Genomic DNA, 23,914 nt, shown 5'->3' on the forward strand with positions numbered 1-23,914 from the left:
TTCAATTGGCTCTAGTTTTTGAGATATGCATATGTCTTTAATATTTCTGAAAAATGAAATTAAACACTGTTATAAATAGTTAAAAATATATTTTTTTATTCTGAGTAAATTTGATTCAGAAAATGTTCTAAAAAGACACAGGATAATTACGTACATAAGTATTAGGAAGCTATGAGAACCGGTTTTTGTACGATTTTCTTTTGTATTCCTGTTGCGGGCAGTCCCTCTGCAGACTCCAACAGTAATCGGCCTTCATGTGACGATCCCACCTTCCTTGATATCTTTCTTCCATTACCTGAATATCCTGGTGGAACCGTTCACTCTGTTCTTCACTTAAATCTCCTAGATTGGACGGGAAGTGATCTAAATGGCTGTGCAAAAAATGTACTTTAATACTCATATTGGCACCTACTTTCTCGAAACATTTTATCATGTTGTGGACTAATTCATGATAGTTGTCTGCCTTGTGATTGCCTAAAAAATTTTGAATGACAGACACATAACTCAACCATGCTTCAGATTCGGTTTCATTTTGGATCCTTCACCAGTTCCCGTATATGTGGGCCCTCAAAAATTCCTGCCTTTAATTTTTCAATACTAAGAGATGGAAATGTTTGACAAATATACGTGAAACAATCGCCTGACTTGTCCAATGCTTTACAAATTGTTTCATTAAACACAGTTTAATATGGAGAGTATGATTTCTTTTTCCTGTCAATTAAGTGCTCATGAATGATGGCTTCTCCTACAGTTATAACTTCTCTTGGAGGTCATATGGTTTGCTGCCAGTGCTTTTGTTTTGCACAACTATCCCATAAGCATATGTGACAAGGATACTTACAGTAGTATATCCACTTTGCTGCCCAAGAAGAAAGTTTACCATTTTTAAATCGACACAAACAGACCACTGATGTTGAGAATAAGCAATTTTTTCTAAGACTACCTTGATAGTTTCATACTGTTCTTTAAGTTTTGTTGAATGACCAAATTTATTTCCATTGTGCAGTAATACGCATTTTAAGCTCCTTTTAGAACTATCCAAAAAGAGCCGCCAGTCTTCTGCTCGATATTCTGGTAAGCCCATCATCTGTAGAAGTTCCGGAATATTGTTGCAATACACAAGATTGTTATTTTGGCTAAAGAACGGCAGTATGGCTTGCTCTCTATTTCTATATGATGTTATGGTAACATCCAGCTCAAGACAGTGCTTTTCTTGAAGTCTGGATGCTAAAAGCTCAGCTCCTTTTTCGATAAATTCAAGTCGCAAATTAAATCGTTTCGTTCCTTTTGAGAAAATTTGTTTGGAGTAGAGGAACTTTCTTCAAACTCATTTTCATCTGTGTTGTCACTTGCACTGGATGAAATTAACATTTCCACATCATCACATTCAACTTCGCACAAAGAACTGAATGATAGTACAGGTAAACTATGTGGTATCGGTTGTTTTGCAGAATTCATACCTGGGTATTCCCATTTGCGTTTCTTAAATCGATTCATAAACTTCACATTTACAAAAATAGCATAGGTATGCCGAAATGAAGTCCTTTTCAATCACCTTTAGTCCAGTTGCGGAGAGTGACTTTGTAAGGCACCCAAATCTTGTCTTGCTGGCTTATGTGACATCCAAAATAAGCCTGATATGTTTGTTTTACAAACAGTTATATTTTTTCTTTCTTTTGCAACACTATATTTGCCACAAATATAACAAAAAACATCAGGGTTGTTACTACACAGTCTCCGAGAAGAACTAAGTTTTACAGTGAAAAAAAACGTTTTGTTTCACACATTCAGTGCTAACTCCCAACAAAAGCTGAGAACGTACTGAACATAACAATCCCAAATGGCGGGAAATTGGTTGTGGTGGGACAGACAGAGGGCAGAACAAAGGAACAGGAGGTGTGCTAGCTGCGTCACTCAGTCCTCTCCGTTGCTCCTCTCTGTATGCTGGGAAGAGGCGTGGCTGTGGTCTGAGGATATCCCAGCAGGCTCAGCAGTGCACTGCCACGCCTCCTCCCAGCGTTAGTGAGGAGATATGAATGTGTTATGTGTTGCTCCTCTCTGTATGCTGGGAGGAGGCGTGGCTGTGGTCTGAGGATGTCCCAGCAGGCTCAGCAGTGCACGGCCACGCCTCCTCCCAGCGTTAGTGAGGAGATATGAATGTGTTATGTGTTGCTCCTCTCTGTATGCTGGGAGGAGGCGTGGCTGTGGTCTGAGGATGTCCCAGCAGGCTCAGCAGTGCACGGCCACGCCTCCTCCCAGCGTTAGTGAGGAGATATGAATGTGTTGTGTATCAAACCTGACTACCAGCTACGTTATCACAAATAAAACAAATTCTTGTTATTGTTGAAAGAGGGTAGTTGTTAAAAAAGCAAAACTAAGTTGATTCTGTTAAGTAAAGCAGGCCTAGACTAGTAAGGTACTACAAATGGAGAGTATAATAGAATTTTATCAGTTTTCATTAGTTTCAGCTATAGCAAAGATCTAATGCAAAAATAGGACCTGCGAGTACTCTCAAACCGATCTTAAATCCTTGGCAAGAAAAATATATATTATTTTGTTCCCCAGTGTAATCTTTCATCCTGTACTAATAAAATTGTTCTTCCCTCTAGTCTTCTAAAGCAGAGCCACAACTCAATAAGATCCAGGAGACTGTAAGTTGGTTCAATAAAATGCTCCACATAACTTTTACCAAAGTAAAAAAAGTTGCCGTTGAAAATTTCTAAACAAAGATATTATATTTAAAATTGTTTAGGGATAGACTAAAGTTCTATCTTACACATGTCTATACCAATATTAGAATAAACCTTTGAATTAGTGTACAGTGGATGTTTATCTTTAGCTGACTATAGTCTTGTGATTCTATAATACTACAAGTACACAGTAACTCTGTAATTGCATTATTTCTCTTGGAGAATTAATATCTAGCACGCAGTGAGGATGAATCGGAGTTGTACGCATGAGGGTTTTGCATATGGATCATGTGATTCAACTGGCTGCGCATGATCCATGGCCGAGCACATGCAATTTCACAGTCGTACCCATCTCATCCGTATCTACACGTGTAGCTGTGTGAGTGTAACTGGGAGTTCACATGTAGGATAGGTTCCGGGGTCGTGTTGTGGGAATGACGATAGAATTGCGGTCTATTCAGTAGTGGGTTTCCTTGGAGGTCAGTGATGATGGATGCTTTCAGAAGCAGATGGGTGGGGTCACACTGTATACAGATATCGATCTACATTTATTGCTCCCCGTGCAATGCGGCCAACTTGCGTGCAACTCTGAATATGGTGAGAAATTGTAGAGAGGTTCCATTTTTGTCAGTCACTGACTTTATCGTTCTTCTCTTAGTCCTTACCAGAGGAACCGCAGCCCGTCCAACTAACACTAACTGTAAGTGACTTCTTACCATCAACTAACAAATCATAACTAATTGTTTTGGAAAATATTTACGTATGTGTGTGTTTGTGTATATGTGTGTCTGTGTGTTTCGCTTACAAAAAGGATACTTTGTTGTTAGTAAAAATACACATAAGCAATTCTATGTAATCCTAAAACACACCTCTAAACTACATAAACATTTTCCATTGTCTGTTTTATTGTTTTATTCCAAATATTGCACTTTTTATATGAGTATCAATTTTGTTATAATTCTGTTTTATATGTTGCACAGTTCCTTTTTTCAAAAAGAACTAATTAACTCTTTATCTCCATTTCCTGGCAAGATATATATAAAAAATTTTACCGAATTACATACAATTAATAATATACTGTATGTTATCTTTGAAAGACAATTAGCAATAAACTCATGTAATGCAAACAGTCATTTTAGAAAAAGACACATTTCAGGACATACGACAGAAGAGAAACTCTGCATAAAGTTGCTATAATGTAATGTACAGGTGCTCAGCAGGGAGCCTACGGGACAAAGGCTCATACACGTGCATAAAAAGTGCTAAAAGGGAACGGACCATCATTTATGACATCTGTATACAGTATTTAGATCATTTTTATACAACTTCAATTTTCTGATTCCATGTTTATAATGTTGTGTTCAATTCACTTCAATTATCAGATTTACTATGAAACAATATATTTGTGACCCCCAGGTGGCGCAAAACCTTTTGATAGATAGAAAACATATTGCTACTCTTGAAGATAGGATTTCATAGTAGTTTCGTACATGTGGAGAAAAGCACAAAGCACAAAATACTGTCAAATTGCAAGAAGTATGCAGCACATTTATTATTAGGCTAACAATAGCCAACACATAAAATCAAAATATTAAAATATACAGAAATGCAACTAATGGTATAGGCTGAAATAAATTAGACACTATTTTGTGCTTTGTGCTTTTCTCCACATGTACGAAACATGAAATCCTATCTTCAAGAGAAGTAATATGTTTTCTATCTAATTTTTATCTAATTTCAAAAGGTTTTGCGCCACCTGGGGGGGGGTCACAAATATATTGTTCCACAGCATTCACCCTTTAGGGGTATAAGGTACCTACGTGTTTCCACCAGAGGCTGCAATACCTGGATGCGCTAGGGGGTTGTAGTAGTACTATTTTTTCATTTCCATCATAGATTTACTGTATATAGCAACAACATACAGTGCAGTGTTATATAGAGAACAACTGGAACATGTTTTAGTAGCGCACAGCAACATACAATGAAACAAGATAAGAAGGCAGGGGTGGGCGAGTGGTGCCGCCGCCCTGGGAGCAGGTCTACACCATCGCTGCACCATGGCATCTGCATTTGGCTTGTAAGGTGCCTGGAATAGCACACTGCAGCCTGGAGCACACTGTAGAGACCTGTTTCATATTGGTCCTGGCAGCCCCACCCCCTCTACATGACATTATGATGTCACATCTTCAGAGGGCAAGGGCAGCACAGAGTCCGATTTTCACCCAGCTACAGCCCTGTAAGGAGATCCTACTCATTACAGCTTGTAATCTAAAGGAGATGAAGAGATTGTCCTAATTGTTCTATCCATGTAGTTTGTGTTCTGTAAGTTCAATATTTGCTGAGTGGGAAGTGTAATATTTTGAAACGCCTAAAAAATTGTGGGTAGATTTAAAATCATATGGCGGCAATGAGATCACTCTAATCCTTCTCATGTATCCGCTATTCAGAGAAAAAGTTTGTCTCTTTCCAATATGGCATCCTAAATCAATGCATATAAGAATAACAACTGATAGCTTTGCAGTTCTTCTGCTTTGTATATGAGCTACAATCAGGGACGTCAGAACGATTTTATGTTGGGGGCAACAAATTGTTCGAACGTCCCTGTGTCCCCCCCTCCCCTCCTCTTAACTGTTGCTAGGTGGCCACGGAATGGTCAGGGGCTGTGCTTTATAGCAATAGACAGCACAGCCCCTGCACTGCACAGAGGAGGAGGTGTAATGTGCTGCCTTCTTAAAGATCGCACATTACACCTCCTCATCCTCCGTACAGTGTAGGGGCCGTACAGCCTATTGCTATAAAGCACAGCCACTAACTCTCTGCAGCCACTGAGCCTTTTAAAACTTTTTTTTGAGGGGGTGAGCCACCACCTTGCCCCCCTTCCCCTTCCGACGCCCATGATTACAATGATTTACTTTTGCTGCTGTTCATTAGATTGCACTAAAATTATCCAAGAAATGGGTCCAGTGAGTTATAACATTACAGTTGTCAATGGATACAGCATAACACATTTGTTGCCTACCTAGAAATGTCAGACCATTCAAGCCTTCCATTGTGAATAAAGATTCCAAATCATTGGAGATGTGATAAAATGGAATATGGATTTCAAAATCAGTGATGACTAGAAATATGATTCCATAGTTTTGTTGCTTAAACATAATTTAACTAGTTAAGAAATTAGTAAACATTGGGGGAGATGTATTAACCGCCGAAGCGGCATCAGCGCACATCATGTGCGCTGATACCGCTTCTCCCCCTTGTACGATTGAGGGGTTGGGCCCCTGTCATTATCGGCACTGCTATCTACAAGATAGTAGCGCCAATAGCCTGGGCAATGTATGAACAGTCAGTTCACCTGACCGTTCTCCCTGCTGCAGCTATCGATATTGACAGCTTGGCGATGCTCTATCCCCACAGCAGGGACAGCACTCCAGGGCTGCACGCGGGATACTTGCAAGATCCCGTGCATTTTCAGTGGAGCCGGCTGGGAGTGAGACACAGCGCATCAGCACTAGGCTCTAGCGGGGATCGCGGGAGGGGGGAGTTATCACTCCCTCGCTCCGGCTAATGAGATCTTAATACATCTCATCATTCATGCTTCCTGCTTTGCCTCGGTAAAGAGGCAAAGCAAGAAGCGCTATAGTGACAGGATAAGTGCCGCTATAATACATCTCCCCCAATGTCTTTCTGAATTATTAAAACACATTGGCTCACTTTAATGTACATATCGATAACCGTATATATGCTATGTGTAGCACTATGAGTTTGAATAAGTGGATAAAATTTCCCAAAAATGGTTTGAGTCATGGATTCTCCCGCACTACACATACATATACACACACACACACACACACACACACACACACACACACACACACACACACACGCAAAAAAGTCTTTCATTTTATTTGCATCAGATGCTACCAATTGTTCATTTTGCAGCATTAACAAATTACAACATGGATATGAATGTTACAGTAATTCAGCCTAAGGAAGTCTTGGAGTGCCTAGAGCATAATCACCTTGCCTGCCCCACTACCCATCCCAGCAATTACAATGGACTGCTAGTTTCAAAGCTAAATCCATAAAGGAGCCAATGTAAAGTATATAATACAGATATCCAATCTGTGTGGTACTTAAAGCAGATCTCCAATCTAAACTAGTAAATAAAGCAAGCTTTTCATTTGGAAGCTAAAACTAGGAAGAAAACCCCCAGTTTTCTTCCCAGTGACTATTGTTTACAGCAGGGGTGTAGTGAAGCGGGGGAGCAGGTAGTACTTACCCAGGCCTGAGCCAGCTGGAAGGGTCCGGGTCAGTAGCATATCGGGCAGGAAGAGAGAGAAGACTGCTGCTGCTGCTCAGTGGCAGCAGTGTCTCTCTGCCAGCACAGCACACGCTGATGTGTGCTGGGCTGTGGAGCAGGGGCTTATCTATAACTGGTGCAAGGGGGCCCACACCGGACACCCTGCACCCATTTATTCTATACTTAACTCTCTGGAGTCCTGCGTCAGTGGTAGCAGCACTATACAAATTACCGGCAAAATGGCGCGGCAGCCATTTTCCCATCATTTTGCGCATATGCAGTAGGGAAATTGGCCGGGAAAATGGCTACCGTGCCATTCCCCCAGTGACCTGTGCATGCGCATTAGACTCTGGCATAGCACTAGAGTCTGCTCTTGCCTCGTGTCTACTGCTGCGCTTAGTGCGCTGGATGCCGACAGGTAAAGAGGAGAGGGCCCCAGATGGAGAATGCCATGGGCCCCCTCCTCTCTTAATATGCCCACTGAGCAGCAGCAGCCTCTCTCTCCCTGCAAGCGGGGTATGGCCGATCCCATTGATTGCCAACTCCCCTGGATCTGCCCCTGGCCCAGGGGGACAAATCTGCCCCCCTATTCGCACTTGACTTCAAAAAAACATTGGGTCGGTGAATGACCACACCTCCTCGATGTAACCATGTCACTCCCTTGTCTCAGGCCCGTCAATAGTCTTGATGGCCCTGGGAACTAGTACATTGAGCAGAATTCCAATCTGGTGGCTAGTGTATGGCAATTATAAAGTTTTCTGTCTGACACTACTAGTAAATCGGGATGTAGTTATGAGACCCTCAATCCCGACAGTGTCAACCCGGCCAGGGATTTAACACATGAATCGAAATACCGATGCCTATGTTAATCCCGAAGCAGGAACGCCAGACCGATCATCCTCCTGCCGGGTAAGTATGCACTTAGCCCAGGGATGGGGGGGTTAGGTTTAGGCACCCCTAGGGAGACTTAGGGTTAGGCACCCCCCCGGGGAAGGTTAGGGTTAGGCTAGGGAAAGAGGGGGTTAGGGTTAGGCACCCCCTTGAGGGGACTTAGGTTTAGGGTGCGGGGAGGGGGGGTTAGGTTTAGGCACCCCTTGGGGGAGGTTAGGGTTAGGCACTAGGGGGGAGGTTAGGGTTAGGCACCCCTAAGGGATGGTTGGGGTTAGAGGGGGGGAAAGGGGAGGGTTAGTATACTTACGGGCCCCCGTCGGGATCTTCATCCGTCGGTCTCTCACTGTCGGGATTAGAACCGGCGTCTATTAAACCGTTGGTATTTCAATCCCATTCCGGTAAATCAGAGCATCAGGAGCTGTCTGCTGGATGTTAATGAAAACTCCCGGTAGATAGAGCAAGTCATAAACTTTGGCCCAGTGATACAAACCTGGTTCCATATACCCTTCCCAACACTAACCTCCTGGGTACTGAGGGAATACTTTGTACCTCATCCTTGTTCCTGATAAATTGATTTATTCAATTCACAAAATGGTTGACTTTTTTGCATGCAGATGACAGATAGATGTTATGATTAACTAATAAAACTGCTTAGATTTGATCCTTGGTATTCTGGATTTTGTCTACCATGATTTTAATATGTGAAGTTTAGGGGAAGCATAATCTATGAAACTGTGTGTGTGTCCTATTTTATCTCTGACAAAGTTTTGCAGACTTTTAAATGTGAATGATTAAAGTTATGTTATGAATCAGTGCATTCCTGTTGTGAATGTGTGCACTAATGTTTCATTTCAGGTCTGGAGTCTCTCTCCTGCACAGAGCAGCCTTGTTAAGTACGAAGTGGTGGAGTCTACATTAAGACTTTTCTAATTAATCCTATTATATCACTTATAATTTAGGCTTCAGCTGAACCAGGCCCGCAGTCCAGCAAAGGCGATAGTGGAGATAAAAGCGCAGCCGCAGGCAGCAAATCTCAGGAATCGCTAGGCAAGAAAACGGAAGATGGAAAAAATTCCAAACCCAAATTAATGATGTTTTTCAAACAGCTGGTAAGAGCATCTAATCTTCCTAATTGTCCTAATTCTGTGCTCAGAGGGGCTCTTTGCCGATGATTATAGATCATTATGAATGTACAGTATGTGTCACCAATACTGTACATATATGCAGTGTGCTTCTTTGAACCATTAATAAATTGTAATAAACCCAATTGTGTGTGTGGGGGGGGATCTACATTGAACTCCAATGCACCAACACTACATGCAGACAGCAGGACACTCGTAAACAATAGCTTTGGATGAACAAAAGTATGTTTGTTTTGTTTTGCTGTGTAACTATCAGGGGCATAGCGTGGGCGAACCAGGGGTACCAGGGTCAACTGGGAGCGCCGCCTGGGGAAGCCATTTTTGCCCTTCCCAGTTGTTAATAGAAGCTGTTGGGGAAGAGAACTAGCCCTAGTAGTTCCTTATCAGATGACCGCTGATATGATTCTATCCTTTGACTGCTGCACAGAAGGCTTCTAGTTGCTGGTGGCTGCTATGTAGCTAACAGAACTCCAGGTAAATTTGGTAAGTACAACATTTTATGTTGGGTCTAATCTGGTGTACAGGGAGAGCATGTTATAGTGCAGGGTTAGCATGGTGGTGTACAGAAGGGTGCATTTTAGTGTGCAGGAGGGGGCATGTTGGTGTGTAGATGGAGGCATGTTGTTGTGCATGAGGGGGCATGTTGGTGTACAGAAGAGGGCATGTTGGTGTACAGGAGGGGTCATTTTGCTGTGCAGGAGGAGGTATGTTGCTGTGCAGGAGGGGGCATTTTGCTGTACAGGAGGGGGCATGTTGTACAGGAGGGGGCATGTTGCTGTGCAGGAGAGGCCATGTTGTTGTACAGGAGGGGGCATGTTGCTGTGCAAGGGGGGTCATGTTGATGTGCAGGAGGGAAATGTGTGTAGGGGTGCATGAGATATCATCGGATAAATTATTCTTCTTGGTTAATCCATTCATAAATGCACCAAAGCAGTGACAGATCTTTTCTGGTGAAAACATGTTTTCACCAAAGCTCAGGCTTATCACAACTTGATAAATTGACCCCCTAAACAAACCATCACTGGAGTCTGAATGCAGACATCACTATATCTGTTTCCTTCAGAGGTTTTCAGGAGAAATTCCCCATTTAACCAGGGCGACCAAGCATCTGGTTTAGGCCGAGGTGCTAGGGGTGTTGCCACTGAAGGAGGCGCGACTTAATCCCCCATTGTATACATTACTATTGTCTGCAACACCATGTAGCATTGGGGGTGCATGAACACAGCATTACAGTGGTGGCATGGTCACATCTCCCCTGCAATTCTGGACTCCTACATAGGCCCAGATAATCTGTACCAGATCCCCCATCTCCCGATGCTCCTGCATATACCTTACCTTATATAACTACTTGCCCTGTGTGTGTCCCTTTTAATCAAGATCTATTTACAAAAGCCAGATAATGATGTCTAATTAATAATCAGTCTGGCCACTCTGCCTTCCCTTACCGAGATCCCAATTTCTGTAACAACTACATCACTTAAATCAAGAAGCGAGCGCTCGTTCTGAATGAGGGCGGCCACTTGTTTTTTTAGTGCGGCCTCCTTGTTCGCTAGCTAAGCTGTGGGTTAACCACCCACAGCTTTAGCGACTGACCAGGTTGATGCTCGCGATAGTCAAGACCATCGGGGCTTGCGACGAGACCCTAAGGTTGGGTCTCGGCAACCGCAAGAGAGTCTGAATGAGACCCTCTGTGTGTAACCAGGTCACAACTGTCTATCATGTATCCAAGACATACTTGAAAATAAAGAGTTGACTTTCCAGTAAAATATTGTATAAATAAAAATCTAATAACAAGACATAACATCAGCTACATCATGTGCTTCTGCAGTAGTCTGCTGTGTTTATGACTTAAGGTGCGTACACACTAGACGATTTCTTCCATGAGCGACATTGTCTAGTGTGTCCCCGGCAGGGGTGTGCTCAGTGTCGTTATCCACACTGAGCACAAACACTGAACACTATCATGAATGATATCGTTCAGTACCGGGCTCCCTCCCTCATTCCTGAACATGCAACAACCTGACAATATCGTCAGGTTGGCTTGCATGTTCAGGCGATGAACGACAAAAACAAATGACCAGCGGGAGCATGCACCGCTGGTCGTTGGTCGTTATCATTGATCGTTTTTGCGCAAAAACAGAACAATATTTTGGACGACTGAACGATAACGATATCGTTCCATTGTCCAAAATATCGCCCAGTGTGTACGCACCTTTGCAGTTTTTGCAACTACAGTATTATTACCGTCAATTTTAATGAATGAATAAATTTTATTTTTACATGTGACCTTAATAAAGAAATAATAATGTATCTCTCTGGTTGTCAAAAGTAATACTTGCAGAGAAATAGAATAAATTCACATTTATTAATATAAAAATCTCAATTCATAAACAACATCAGCCTCTTATAGTACTTCCAACATATTAAATATACTGACAACTCAAACTAAATTTAGAAAACGAGCATCAGGTTGATTCATGGTAATAGCTGAATAGCACATGCACGTAATTAGTTGTTATTAGTAATGATAGTCTAGAAAGAATAGGGAAAGGGTATCTGGTAAGGATTCTGCACAGGAAAAAAAACTTATGTCTTTAATAAACCAACTGTAACTGTAAAAGTGTTATAGGGAGTAAGTCCTGTCCTTTATATTTAGAATGTTGGTGCTGCTCCCTGGAGTCAAAAAATAGTCATATACATATAGAATTTCTTGCAGTACAAGAAGGAAGGTGCGCTGTTTAGCAGATGTTGCCCTATATAGAAACTTGCTGCTGGCAACTGAGGGGTTCTGTCAAAAAACCTCCACAAAAAACCTAGAAATATAAATAGTGTCTGCGCTAGTGTCTATACCAAAATCCCCAAGGCTGTTATTATAAACAATATAAAAATGTATTCAACATACAAAGGAACTGCAGTTCACCTTTTAAAACATATCAACAGACAATAAATACTGTTGCCATATCTCCTGACTTGGTTGGAAGTGCTACAATGTAACTGAAGCACAAGGGAAATCACAATAGGTGTGTGACATAAACATCTATTAATAATATTAGCAATAGGTTTAGTTCGTGCACTTAATTTCCAAGGCACAATTTTTTTTCCCTTTTAAATAAACTGTGTATAGTCACCAATTGAACAGACTGTGATAGGTACCCCGTAAGAGGTTCCCCGATATTCGGACTCCTTAATGGTTAAGGGTACCTGCAACGGCTCTGATTTTTTGGCTTGGACAGTGGTAACGAATCCTGGCTTGTTTTACGCTCCGGCGTTTAACTTGTGTCCGCGCCACAACTGCAGCTCCAGACCCGGCCAAGAAATTAAATGCTAGGATGTGTTACCCGGCACAGCGTGTCCAGCGTCTACACAGTCCCACAAACAGCACACAGGGTGTGGTAGGAAACTCCCTCCTGCGGGTCCAATCGCTGTATAGATCCCAAAGATCTGGGAGGTCAACAGTGCCACTATAGTCCACACAATTATGTATTCAAGTGGCAAAGGCAAATGAAGAAGCAAAGCAGCCCACAGTGTGTACCTTGACGTGTTTCTCCCCTCTCCCAGGGGTTTTTTCAAAAGGCAATGACGTAGAATTTCTTGCACAGGGAAATCAAGAAGACTCCTTTTTTGGGCACTTTTATAGTCCGTGTATGTAAAGTGATCATTGGCAAAAAAGAAAACATACATTTTAATAATATACTCATTAAATATTTAGGGGGAGATTTAATAAAGTTTGGAGAGAGATACAATCGGAGATAAATAGCACCAACCAATCAGCTCATAACTATCACTTTACAGGCTGTGTTTGAAAAATGACAGTTAGGAGCTGATTGGTTGGTGCTATTTACCTCCAATTTTATCTCTCTCCAAGCTTTATTAAATCTTCCCCTTATGAGTATACAGTATTAATAAAACTGATGTATTAATTTTTGCTAATTACCACGGGCAAAAAAACAGACTTTTTTTACCGTTATTTAACTTCAGTGGAAGTTACAAATACATTAGGGCTTCCACACTGCACGAACATGGCACGAACACAGCACAGTTGCCATGTTACAGCCGTCATAACCACTGACTAGGATGGCTGCTGTCCACGGTTTCAGTTTTAAAGATTGAAAATAGATTCACACACACAAAACTGTTGTGTGTGAAAGGAACTGATCCACAGGAAAAAACCTGATGGGTTTTTCTGTCAGGACTGTAGCACGAGTCCATCCTTACCATCGAGATTCTGCTACTCCACTCTCTTGAGACTTGCAAATATATAAAGGGAATTCTTGTACATGGAAGAGGTGCATTTTGGGTCTTACATGTCTGCTGATCCTAACAGAGCATTATTACAGCGGGGGAGTCTCTAAACTAGTATATATTAATAAATGTGAATTTATTCTATCTCCCTGCAAGTATTATTTGTGACAAGCAGAGATACATTGTTATTGCTTAGAGACACTAAGCACCAGCACTGAGGAATATTTTCTTTCTTTTTTTTAGTGTATTGTGTGACTCAATTGTTACATCCATTAGCAGCAGGCCCATTATTGTTGTTATTGATTTTTTATTATTATTATTGATTTTTTATATATATGTATTATGTATATATTATACTAGTGAAGTTACGTATTTTAGTGCTCGGCTTAACTTCTACTGTAGTAGATAGTGGTGTCCTTGATTGCATGTGACCTGCCAAATAGCGTTGAATTTGCTCTAACTGCAAGCCCCTCTTTCCCACCCCCAAATCATACAAATACACACACAGTTTATTAAATTCATGCAATATTGACAGATTTTCCTGTTTAAAGTAATGTTTACTTTTGTTTTATAGTCATTGCATTGATTTTTTTTTGCTGTTAGCAGCTCCACCTTAAGCTGGGTACACACTGATAGATATATTGATCGGCCAATATATCTGGTGCCCGTCGGCCAGTGTGTACCAGCGATACGTCTCAGACATATCGCGTCTGCTGTGCTGCACAGCCGATGGCAGATATATCTGCCGATACAGTATATCTGTCCATCGGGCACATGTAGCAGGGGCCACGAGGAGGGGGGGGAGCACAACACGCCCCCGGCAAGCGGAAGCCGTGATCCAGAAGCAGATGATGGTTGTTCAATGGGGAAGCAATCGGGGAGCCGACTGCCTATATACCGGCAGCCGGCTTCCCGACTGTCTTATCCCGGCAAGGGTGAAATGCTGGGCGTCTAGATTTAGACGCCCGCATTTCCCCGACGCCGGGAGACCGGCGCCTGGCATCACGATTGTAGTGATGACGGGCGCCGCGAGCGGACAGCCGCGGGGGGAGGGTTAGGTTTAGGGCTCCCCGGGAGGGTTAGGGTTAGGCTAGGGGGAGGGAGGGTTAGGGTTAGGCACCCCCCGGGGGGACTTAGGGTTAGCCACCCCCCCGGGGGACTTAGGTTTAGGTAGCGGGGAAGGGGGTGGTTAGGGTTAGGCACTTAGAGGGGGGATTAGGGTTAGGCACTTGGGGGAGAAGTTAGGTTTAGGCACCCCTAAGGAGGGTTAGGGGGGTTAGGTTAGTGGATACTTACCTATCCATGATCGGGACCTCCAGCGCTGTCGGGCTTCCACTGCGTCGCACTCTGCTCCTGTCGGGCTGCCGCTGACGGGAATTGAAACGCCATGCGGCCGGCAGTATTTCATACCCATTCCGTTCAGTGTGTATGAACGACCGTCATCTGCAAATATAGAAAAAAGCGGGAGAACAGATGCACCGTACAACCATTATTAATTATACATCATACTGTATATAAGGTTTTTGGCATAAATTTGGCCAAAGTTATGAGCTTACCCACCAACGTCAAGGTAACCTTCATCAGGTAAGTCCCTACCTCATCCCTGAACACGGTCAATCTGTCGTTATCGGCAGATTGACCAGCATGTTCAGACGATGATTGATGTCGGAAACCACCAGTGGGAGCACGCATCGCTGGTCGCTGGTCCCGATTTGTGAACGATTAATGAGCGATTGAACGATTGATGTCGTAATCGTTCAATTGCTCATTTAAATTACATAGTGGATACGCGGCATTAGTCTTGTTTTGCTGTTTACTAAAAATATATTCACTTTGTAAATATAAACTTGCTGTGATTTATATTTTTTTATTTATTTCTGGATTATAAAGACATTTATTATGAGATTTAATGAATTTACATTTTACTGTATTTGTTTTTTTCCTTATTTTAACCATTTTTATTCCACTGAAGAGTTACAGCTGAAAAAAACACTTGTTTGTTATTATAGTCAGTGATTGGTGATGGAAATAATACCAGTCCAGAGGCAGTTAACGAGAAAAGCTCTATCTCACCAGTAAGTGTGGAGATTCTCTCAAACCATTCACTCTGGTGACGGGTTTTCTCTATCTGCTTCCACACAAGCGTAAAATGTTATAAAGGCTTTAAATTAACTGCTACTGTGCAAATCAAGCAAACGCTCTAAATTAAAAAATGATTGTAAGAAATTTCAATTGATTTTATATGCTTATATATATATATATAGAGAGAGAGAGAAACAGAGGGAGAACCGTACGCACTTAAAGTAACATTATAGGTGCTGAACTCACATAGGTAATAAATAGAAAACACTTCAGTCCTATCTAGGGCCAAAAATAAGAGACCAGCACACCACCATCATCAAATGCAAAATGTAATGTAGCTTTAAAAGGAGTCGCCATGCTCAATATTCATATTCAACAGCTTCAAGGTCACATAACAGGAGCCAGTATCAGACAGAATACTTATCGTATGCCTGGTGACCATTTGTTTCAGCCCTGGCAATCCCGTAGTGCCCATGGGTACCCAGCAGGCTATGCGGCAACGCGTCACCTGCAAATCACTAGGAGATTGTCGGGCATACCGGGCAGCTGCGGATTGGCAGCACGACAGGTGAGACCCACTTTTCTGTTGATTTGACGCCTTTTTCACTATTTAATAACCGACTCTGCTAGTTCCCTTGTGCTCGTGATTAAGGTGTATACACACCGAAACGGTCGTTGGGCCCAGGGCTGAAACAAAGGGTCACCAGGCATACGATAAGTATCTGATACTGGCTCCTGTTATGTGACCTAGAAGCTGTTGAAAATGTATATTGAGCATGGCGACTCCTTTTAAAGCTACATTACATTTTGCATTTGATGATGGTGGTGTACTGGTCTCTTATTTTTGGTCCTAGATAGGACTGAAGTATGTATGTATGTATATATATATATAGTATATATACATACATACACGATCAGCGGCACTCCAGTATAAAAAGACACAAACGCAGGTATCATCAACGTTTCGATGTATTGCTCACATCGTGATCCTGATGACGATGTGAGCAATACATCGAAACGTTGATGATACCTGCGTTTGTGTCTTTTTATACTGGAGTGCCGCTGATCGTGTATGTATGTGTGCCGCCACGTGTTGGCAGGCTTGCAGAGGGCAACCAGGACCGTTATTTTTCTGCTGTGGGAGTGCCATCCTATAACTGGAGTTATATAATGCATTTTGAACACTTTATCATAGGCATTGTGTAGTTTAAACTGTAGAAAATTCTCATTTTCCTGTTATTGATTGGTGCAGGAAAGAAAATCTCCATTCTACTAACACAATGGCCAAACCCAGCAGTACATAAGATTGCCACTAGGGGTCACTTTATTTCTGATCAGCTTGGGGAAATAATAAAACTTCTATTCACTGAGCTGAACTTGGAATATTGGTTCAGTTTATTAAAAGATTATTTAATTGTGTATCATTTCCCCAAACAGAGATAATCTGCATTACTGATATTAGGCAATAATTGTGTTTCATTATATTTTACAATGTTCACTTATCAGTAGCCTATAGATTCCCTATTAATACAATAGTAATTACCTCTCCCTTTAAGTACTTAGGTTATTTACATAAAATAATCTCTTTTTAATAAAGTAGGTGTATTCTTTGTGTTGTGTTTAATGTGTGACATTGCTGGCTGGGATGTGGTTAATTATCAACCTTAAACAGACTGCAGGACATTCTGTGATTATAAAACTCCTGTGTACTCTGCTGTACCAATAATCCGATAAAGATGTGTTCTCTCACCCATACTGGTGTTCATTGAAGAGATTTGAAAGCTTTTGTGGAACTATAACTCTCAACATGACTTTCAAGCCTTGGGCATACTGGGACAGATAGAGCCTCATCAACTGGATAGTAACCGGTTCTCCAAGTCTAATTTCAATTTAGACTCTTAATGATCATTATTATTGCCCAATCAATTGCACTTATAGTAGATTCCTTCTGTCCCTCTGGGCTAATAAATTAAGTCTCTATAGTCATAGATCTGAATAATACTAGAATAATATCCTCATTCACTAGATAATTACATGACTCCTGACTCCTAATAGATTGTGTGGGTGGCAGTGCTATTACATGCACTTGTGTAGATTCTGCTAGTAACATAGTCTACTTGATATTAACACAGTCACGCAGAAACTTATGAGAAAGGGGCTGATTTAGAGGCGGATGCAGCCTGGGTTGGTGCTGCGTCTTCGGCTGCAGTGAAGCAGAGAAAATATTCTATTGCTGAAGGTGGCATCTTGTGTAATAAGAGGCCTACCTCCAGCTTCATTGATCTTCTGCCTGCGTCTGAAGACAATGCGGCTTCGACACACTGATAATCGCTCAACTGCAAGAACATCGGAATAGCGTTGAACTCTGAATCGTGCCCTGAAGTATCAAGCTAAAATTAAAAGGATACAATTTAATACATTAATAAATTGTATGTACAGTATAAATAAGTTGGAGCACATACAATTTAAAGGGAATATGTGTAGGCTCATATGGATGTCCTCAAATATACTATTGTGGGCCTTATTCACAGTCAGGTGGAGATGCATTAAACCTTGGAGAGTGATAAAGTGGAAATAGATAAAGTACCAACCAATCAGCCCCTAACTGCCATGTTACAGGCTGTTTGAAAAGTGACAGTTAGGAGCTGATTGGTTGGTACTTTGTCTCTCCACTTTATCACTCTCTAAGGCTTAGTACATCTGCCCTGTCTGAAACTAGGCACAATTTGCGATTTTTTTTTTTAAATTAACATTTCTGTGACCTACAGTATCAGTCCCATCTGAAGATCTCAATCTGTGAATCTCCTCCTTCCCCTTGCCTGTTACTCTCTCCCCTTGCCGTACTATGCAGATGCAAAAATATATATATATTTTTTTCATTTCAACACCTGAATCACCTGAATAATATTTTATTTCTGCAAAACAAGAAATCCAGGGGATTAAAAAAATAAATAAATACCAAAACCCGTTTGCCCCCTACGCATTTTGGCCCCTGCATTTTCAGAACCAAGACAGGCTGTACAGAACCTGGGCTGGTTATGCTTCTGGGGAAGGGGTGCACGTCTTTTTTAAAAAAAACACACAGACAGAAGCCTTCACGGATCTCACTGATCTGTGATGGCTTCTTTATAACTCGCACCTTTTAATGCTAGTCACATTAAAAGGTGTTAGTTTACATAGGGAAATACTCGCATAGATTCGCATAGTGTAGTAGCCTCGAGCTGAAATGTTTTTAGGCTATTACATTTGCTAGTCCCAGCACCAAGTTGGATTTTTACTTTAAATCGCGACCTACTACATTTGACCCATGGCGTCTTACTCACTGAGCTGCAAGGTTACTTGCATCATGTTTTTGTCTTTATAGACACTGGACATTACAGATGGAGTGGAAGTCAGTAGAGGTGAGAAAACAGTGGTCACAGCTGTAGTAGAACCGCCACCACAGAAGGGTAAGGAGAACCCGAAGGAGAAGAAAATATCAGTGGAAAAACTAACCAAGCAAGAAAGTCGAGAGAGTTCGGAGGCAGCCGGCTCTGTACAGTTACAAGCTCCTGATGCCGTTCTGGTGCAGAATGGAGGGGAGTCATCTAAAGATGGCCAACTGAAGAAGGTTGAGAAGAGACAGTCCCTGGGAAACTTCTTCAAAGCCATTGTAAGTTGACTTTGAGTGTCTTAAAGTAGATCAGGTAGATTTAACCTGTCTTGAAGTGACAGGGAGGGGATAATAATTCTGCTTTAAAATGGGGTGGAGAAAATAATTTCAAGAATAGTAGGACCTCTGCTGTTTGGGGAAACTTCAGTCACATGATCACAGTCTTCAATTAAATGTAAACTGCTGCAAATGGAGACTGTTAGCGCAACTAACTGGACATCAACATCCTTCATCTATTGTAGGCTGCATCTTGTGAGCCCTGGGAATCATAGGACTGTTGTTGCAGATATATTGCTAAGTAGAGACATATATGATGTCATCACACTGGCACAAGCATGTCGAAACATAAGCGTACAGTGTGCGCTAGCTGCTAAGAGCTCCAGAACAAAACGAACCCCAAGTCTTCAATGTAAAATTTACGGCAGCTGCTATTATGAAACATACTTTGAATATATGTCATAAAATGGCTTGCGAAGTGTGCGTGTGTGTGTGTTTGTGCATGTGTGTGTGCGTGCACTGTCGCTCGCCCATGCACACTCTACTTGGTGCACAGCTTTAATAACATGAGGACCTACTCCTTTATGTCTCATTGGCTCATTAGTTTTAGTGGTGGTAGAGAATCTCTGTCATATCACTAAGCATACAGTAGTACAACTATCTGTAGTGATAGGACTATCAGCACTAAAATGAATGCGCTTAGCCATACACCAGAGAGTTATACCATGATATTACTGAAGCTGTGCACCAAGTAGGGACTGCAACTGTGTTTACTTTGTCTGCCTCTGGCCATGCCCATCTATGACAAATTCACATAATAGGCAGTTTTATGTTTAATTAGATATACAAACATTGGAATAAGAACCCACAGAAACCAAATCCCCATCAGCTCTAGGGTTTTACAGTTTACAAGAATTATAAAATGCCAACCCCTTCCTGGAGCTTCATACAATCCAAACTGTATTTTAAAATCACTATGGAAACCACCAATATTTGCATACGGTTCCAATAAAGCCATGGTATATGTTGGAAATGGCCTTTTTAGTTATTTTGGGGTCTATTCACTAAGCCAAGTCACAGAATGTGTTTGAAAAATGAAAGGAGCTGATTGGCTGGCACTTTATCTCCGTTCACAGTATCTCCATCCAAAGCTTAGTAAATAGACCCTTTTAACCCTTATGTAGATGGTATCTTTAGACCAGTGTTTTCCAACTTCGGTCCTCAAGGCACACTAACAGTCCAGGTTTTAGTGATATCCATGCTTGGGCACAGATGGATAAATCAAAATAACTGAGATACTAATTAAAACACCTGTGCTCAAGTATGGCTATCCTAAAAACCTGCAATGTTAGAGTGCCTTGAGAACCGTGGTTGGGAACCCCTGCTTTAGACCATGAAAGAGAAAACACACAATTTATAGTGTAGTATATTTTGACTGGCATAGACGCACCTAACAGTGTCAAAGGTAACCAAGATGTGAAAGGCAAAGGATTCCATTTAACCACGAGGTCCAAAGTGTACAGTGTAATTTCATGTGTAAACATCCCCTAGAGGTGTTATACGTACGTAAACCATTAAAGTGTTTCTACCTATATGCGTGGCACTTTGCTCTGCTAGAACCAAGAAATATGCGGTTCAGAGTATGTTCAAAGAAGATTTATTTCTGTATATAAGAACATAAGATCAGAGACAGTATATGATAAAATCAGAGACAATATAGCATGATAAAAAAAAAAATATTATAAATGTACCATACAGTAAATAGCATATTAATGCACATTTAAGGGTTAATAATAAATGTGCATTAATATGCTATTTACTGTATGGTATATTTTTTTATGTTTTTTTATCATGCTATATTGTCTCTGATTTTATCATATACTGTCTCTGATCTTATGTTCTTATACACAGAAATAAATCTGTTTTAAACATATACTGCAAAAAGTGAGGTTCTTTGAACATACTCTGAACCCCATATTTCTTGGTTCTAGCAGAGTAAAGCGCCACACATATAGGTAAAAACACTTTATTGCTTTACTGTATCTTTTTGGGGTCATTCAGGGGTACCCCCTACCTAGGCGGGCATGCAAATTACTCTTTGAAGCGCATGTCTATATTCTCTTAAAACCTACGGTTTTACGTACGTACTAGAACTCCAAAAAGAGAAGGCATATAGTGCCACTTGGGCCAAGTGTGGAGCTTAAATATTACTATATATTATTCTTCAAGATAGTGGTGGAAAGTTCATCCCCAGGTTTTGGCGCTGGAAGTGTTATGCTGGGTACACACTAGACAATATGTCGTCCAATCCCGACATATCAGGCCCACTGAGCGCACCCCCACTGGTCAACATCGGGGTCATTTAGTCGTCCATGCATGCAACCCAGCTGTCGACGCTGGCAAGGTCAATGATGCTGGTGAATGACTTATCGGGCAGGCGGTCACCAGATCGTGTAGTGTGCACCGACCACCCGATCGTTCATCGGCGCCATTGCATCGGGTGGTTGGCAAGTGTGTACCCACCTTATCGGGCGGTTGGGAAGTGTACCCACCTTTAGTTTATCTTATTGATCTGTTCTGGGGATATCCTGCTTTATGTCGTCCTTCAGTAAAGTCACTGCCCTCTCTAGTGATGTCATTGTATCCTCTCATTCATTAATTCAGGGGCCAAAGCGCATGTGTGATGCTGAAGTCCAGACTGACCCGGTCTCCGTCTATCCCGCAGAGAAATCCAAGTAAATGCGGAAATACCAGGACAGAACTGCCCATGTGGGTATATGGGTGGATACCACTAATGTATATTTAAGGTGTAATTTGTACAGATATTTCAATGCGTTCCTCATCAACACAATGGGGGGGATCCACAATCTCCAATGTCACATAGTGGAACAGCCCCAATGTTTTTGTTATTCACTTAAATTACGTATTAGTCTGGGTAATACTGAGATATATAAGTCTTATTACCCAGTGGTCTTTCTAGTAGCAAATAAGTAATGAACTTACAGGAGGTGAGAGAAAGTTGTAAAGCATGTAATGACTATTAATGAATGCAACAGAATCTTAGCTATCACATGATATTGCAATCCTTCCTATTGACAGACTGCTGTCCATCACAAGAAATACTGTTACTTCAGGTGAATTAAATATTATCCAACTGTTGCAAAGGGAAATAGTGCTGTAATGTAGAAGCAATAAGATTCTAGCTTTAATTGTTTCCAATAAAGTTTATAACCTTGTGCACCAGTCTTATAACTGGCACTGCCGGTGTTCTGTAATAGATCACTTTAGTCATCCATCATTATTCCTGCTGCACGGTGGCACAGAGATAAGACATGTAGAGGTTGGCGTGGGTTGTGTTTTGCATCCTTACTGTGCTTGGCTGACCCATCTGTCTGTCAGAAAAAACACAGTAGTTTGACAAATGAAGGTTATAAAATGGAGCAAAGCTGAAAGGAACTACTGTACAAATATATTTTCTATGCAATTATAGGGACAAACATACATTTAACATTCCAAAAGAGACTCACCTAAACAAGCCCTAATATTTCATTTTACTGCCAGATTAAGAGATTTTTCTAAAGAGAATTACAAATGGAAAGTGCCTATAAATGTAAAATTGTGAAATGTCTTTCTGCGTTATGTTGTGTAAAACTGAACACCCTCCGTTACCTGCCCAAACACTGACTACCTATCACTCACGTTGCAAAGAAATCCTTTCTGCGACCGCTGTCGCTAATCCATCGCCGCACGTGCAAAGTGCAGCTTTAACGCATGCGCAGTGGCAAAACATCTCTCCACTGCATGGAACAGCCACATTGCGTGTATCTCTGAATAAGGCTCAAAGTTCAGTTATGTGCAAAGTGCTTTCATCTAAATTTGTCAAATTCTCCAATGAAAATGTTGCCTTAAATTTTAAAGGAAGTCTCAGTATGTTAAACTGAGGTCATTAATGAACGGAACAGAATGTCGAGAGTTAAAATGACACCATTTTGGCAGAAGCTTACATAACATATACAACATGATTTTTAAAGCTTGGTATGATTTCTAGAGAAAATTCTAAAAAACAGCAGTAGAGGCTGACATTAGTACATGCTATAGTACTGTACAAGATATCAAACGCCAAATTCATTACTTATTCTAATATAAGTTGCAGTTGTTTACATACATAATGAACACTAACAACCATATATTGGATAATCGCCTGCTTTTGATGTAACCACACATTTGACAATTTTTTTTAAGTGCCTGCTTTTACCTTAATGTAATCCAAATGATGTTCGATCCTTGGTTTATTAAAGGATTTCAAATAAAGTTTTATTGGTGTACAGAGGTTAAATAAAGTCATTGTATTCCTAAACATTGCTGTCAGTTTCTTAAATGTGTTCTACCAGATGTATTAAACAGCGACATACTGTACACTCAGCTGTTCCGGCAATATCTGCAGCAATAATTTAATTTAGATCTATGTTATGGCCGCAGAATATCAATACACATATGTCTGCTGACACATTAGAAACAAATATCATTGAGTTGACTCACACATTTTTAATTGTGATAAACAAGCCAGTGATTAATTCTAGTTTTTGCCAGCATGTGATAAGTAGGGTACACACTGATAGATATATCGCCTGTTCCATTGAATGGGCAATATATCTATAGTGCATCTGCTGGTGTGTACAGGTGATATGTCTGTGAACTACGTCATTCACAGATGTACCTGATCGATCTGCTATGTAGAACAGCAGATGAAGCTATATCTTGCAGAAATATTGTTTTATCTGCTGGTGTGTACGGGCAATTTGCATGCAGCAGGGACTCAGTGGTGAGTGACAGCTCAACTGGGCGGGCAAAATTAAATGCCCGCCCAGTTGTGACATCAGGCCCGACACATCGGGCGGACAATAGGTAAGTGTGTATA

General features: G+C 41.3%; 1 protein-coding gene across 17 annotated transcripts in view; it reads left to right on the top strand.

Annotated features, from left to right (window-relative positions):
* BCAS1 (brain enriched myelin associated protein 1) overlaps positions 1–23,353 on the top strand; it is a 158,780-nt gene extending 135,427 nt beyond the window's left edge. For 13 of the 17 annotated variants that reach the window (XM_088458030.1, XM_088458032.1, XM_088458031.1 and 10 more), the window contains 6 exons: positions 2,610–2,651; positions 3,349–3,390; positions 8,841–8,990; positions 15,275–15,340; positions 18,712–18,999; positions 21,661–23,353. In XM_088458030.1, the coding sequence (XP_088314156.1) occupies positions 2,610–2,651; positions 3,349–3,390; positions 8,841–8,990; positions 15,275–15,340; positions 18,712–18,999; positions 21,661–21,735 (663 nt within the window). In that variant the 3' untranslated portion in view covers positions 21,736–23,353. The remainder of the gene's footprint in view (positions 1–2,609; positions 2,652–3,348; positions 3,391–8,840; positions 8,991–15,274; positions 15,341–18,711; positions 19,000–21,660) is intronic. The other 4 variants (XM_088458039.1, XM_088458045.1, XM_088458046.1 and 1 more) reach the window with 2 other exon arrangements.
* Positions 23,354–23,914: the final 561 nt, after the last annotated feature.

This window comes from Taudactylus pleione, unplaced genomic scaffold (genome assembly GCF_031769625.1).
Source record: "Taudactylus pleione unplaced genomic scaffold, aTauple2 ptg000803l, whole genome shotgun sequence".
Taxonomy (NCBI): Eukaryota; Metazoa; Chordata; class Amphibia; order Anura; family Myobatrachidae; genus Taudactylus; species Taudactylus pleione.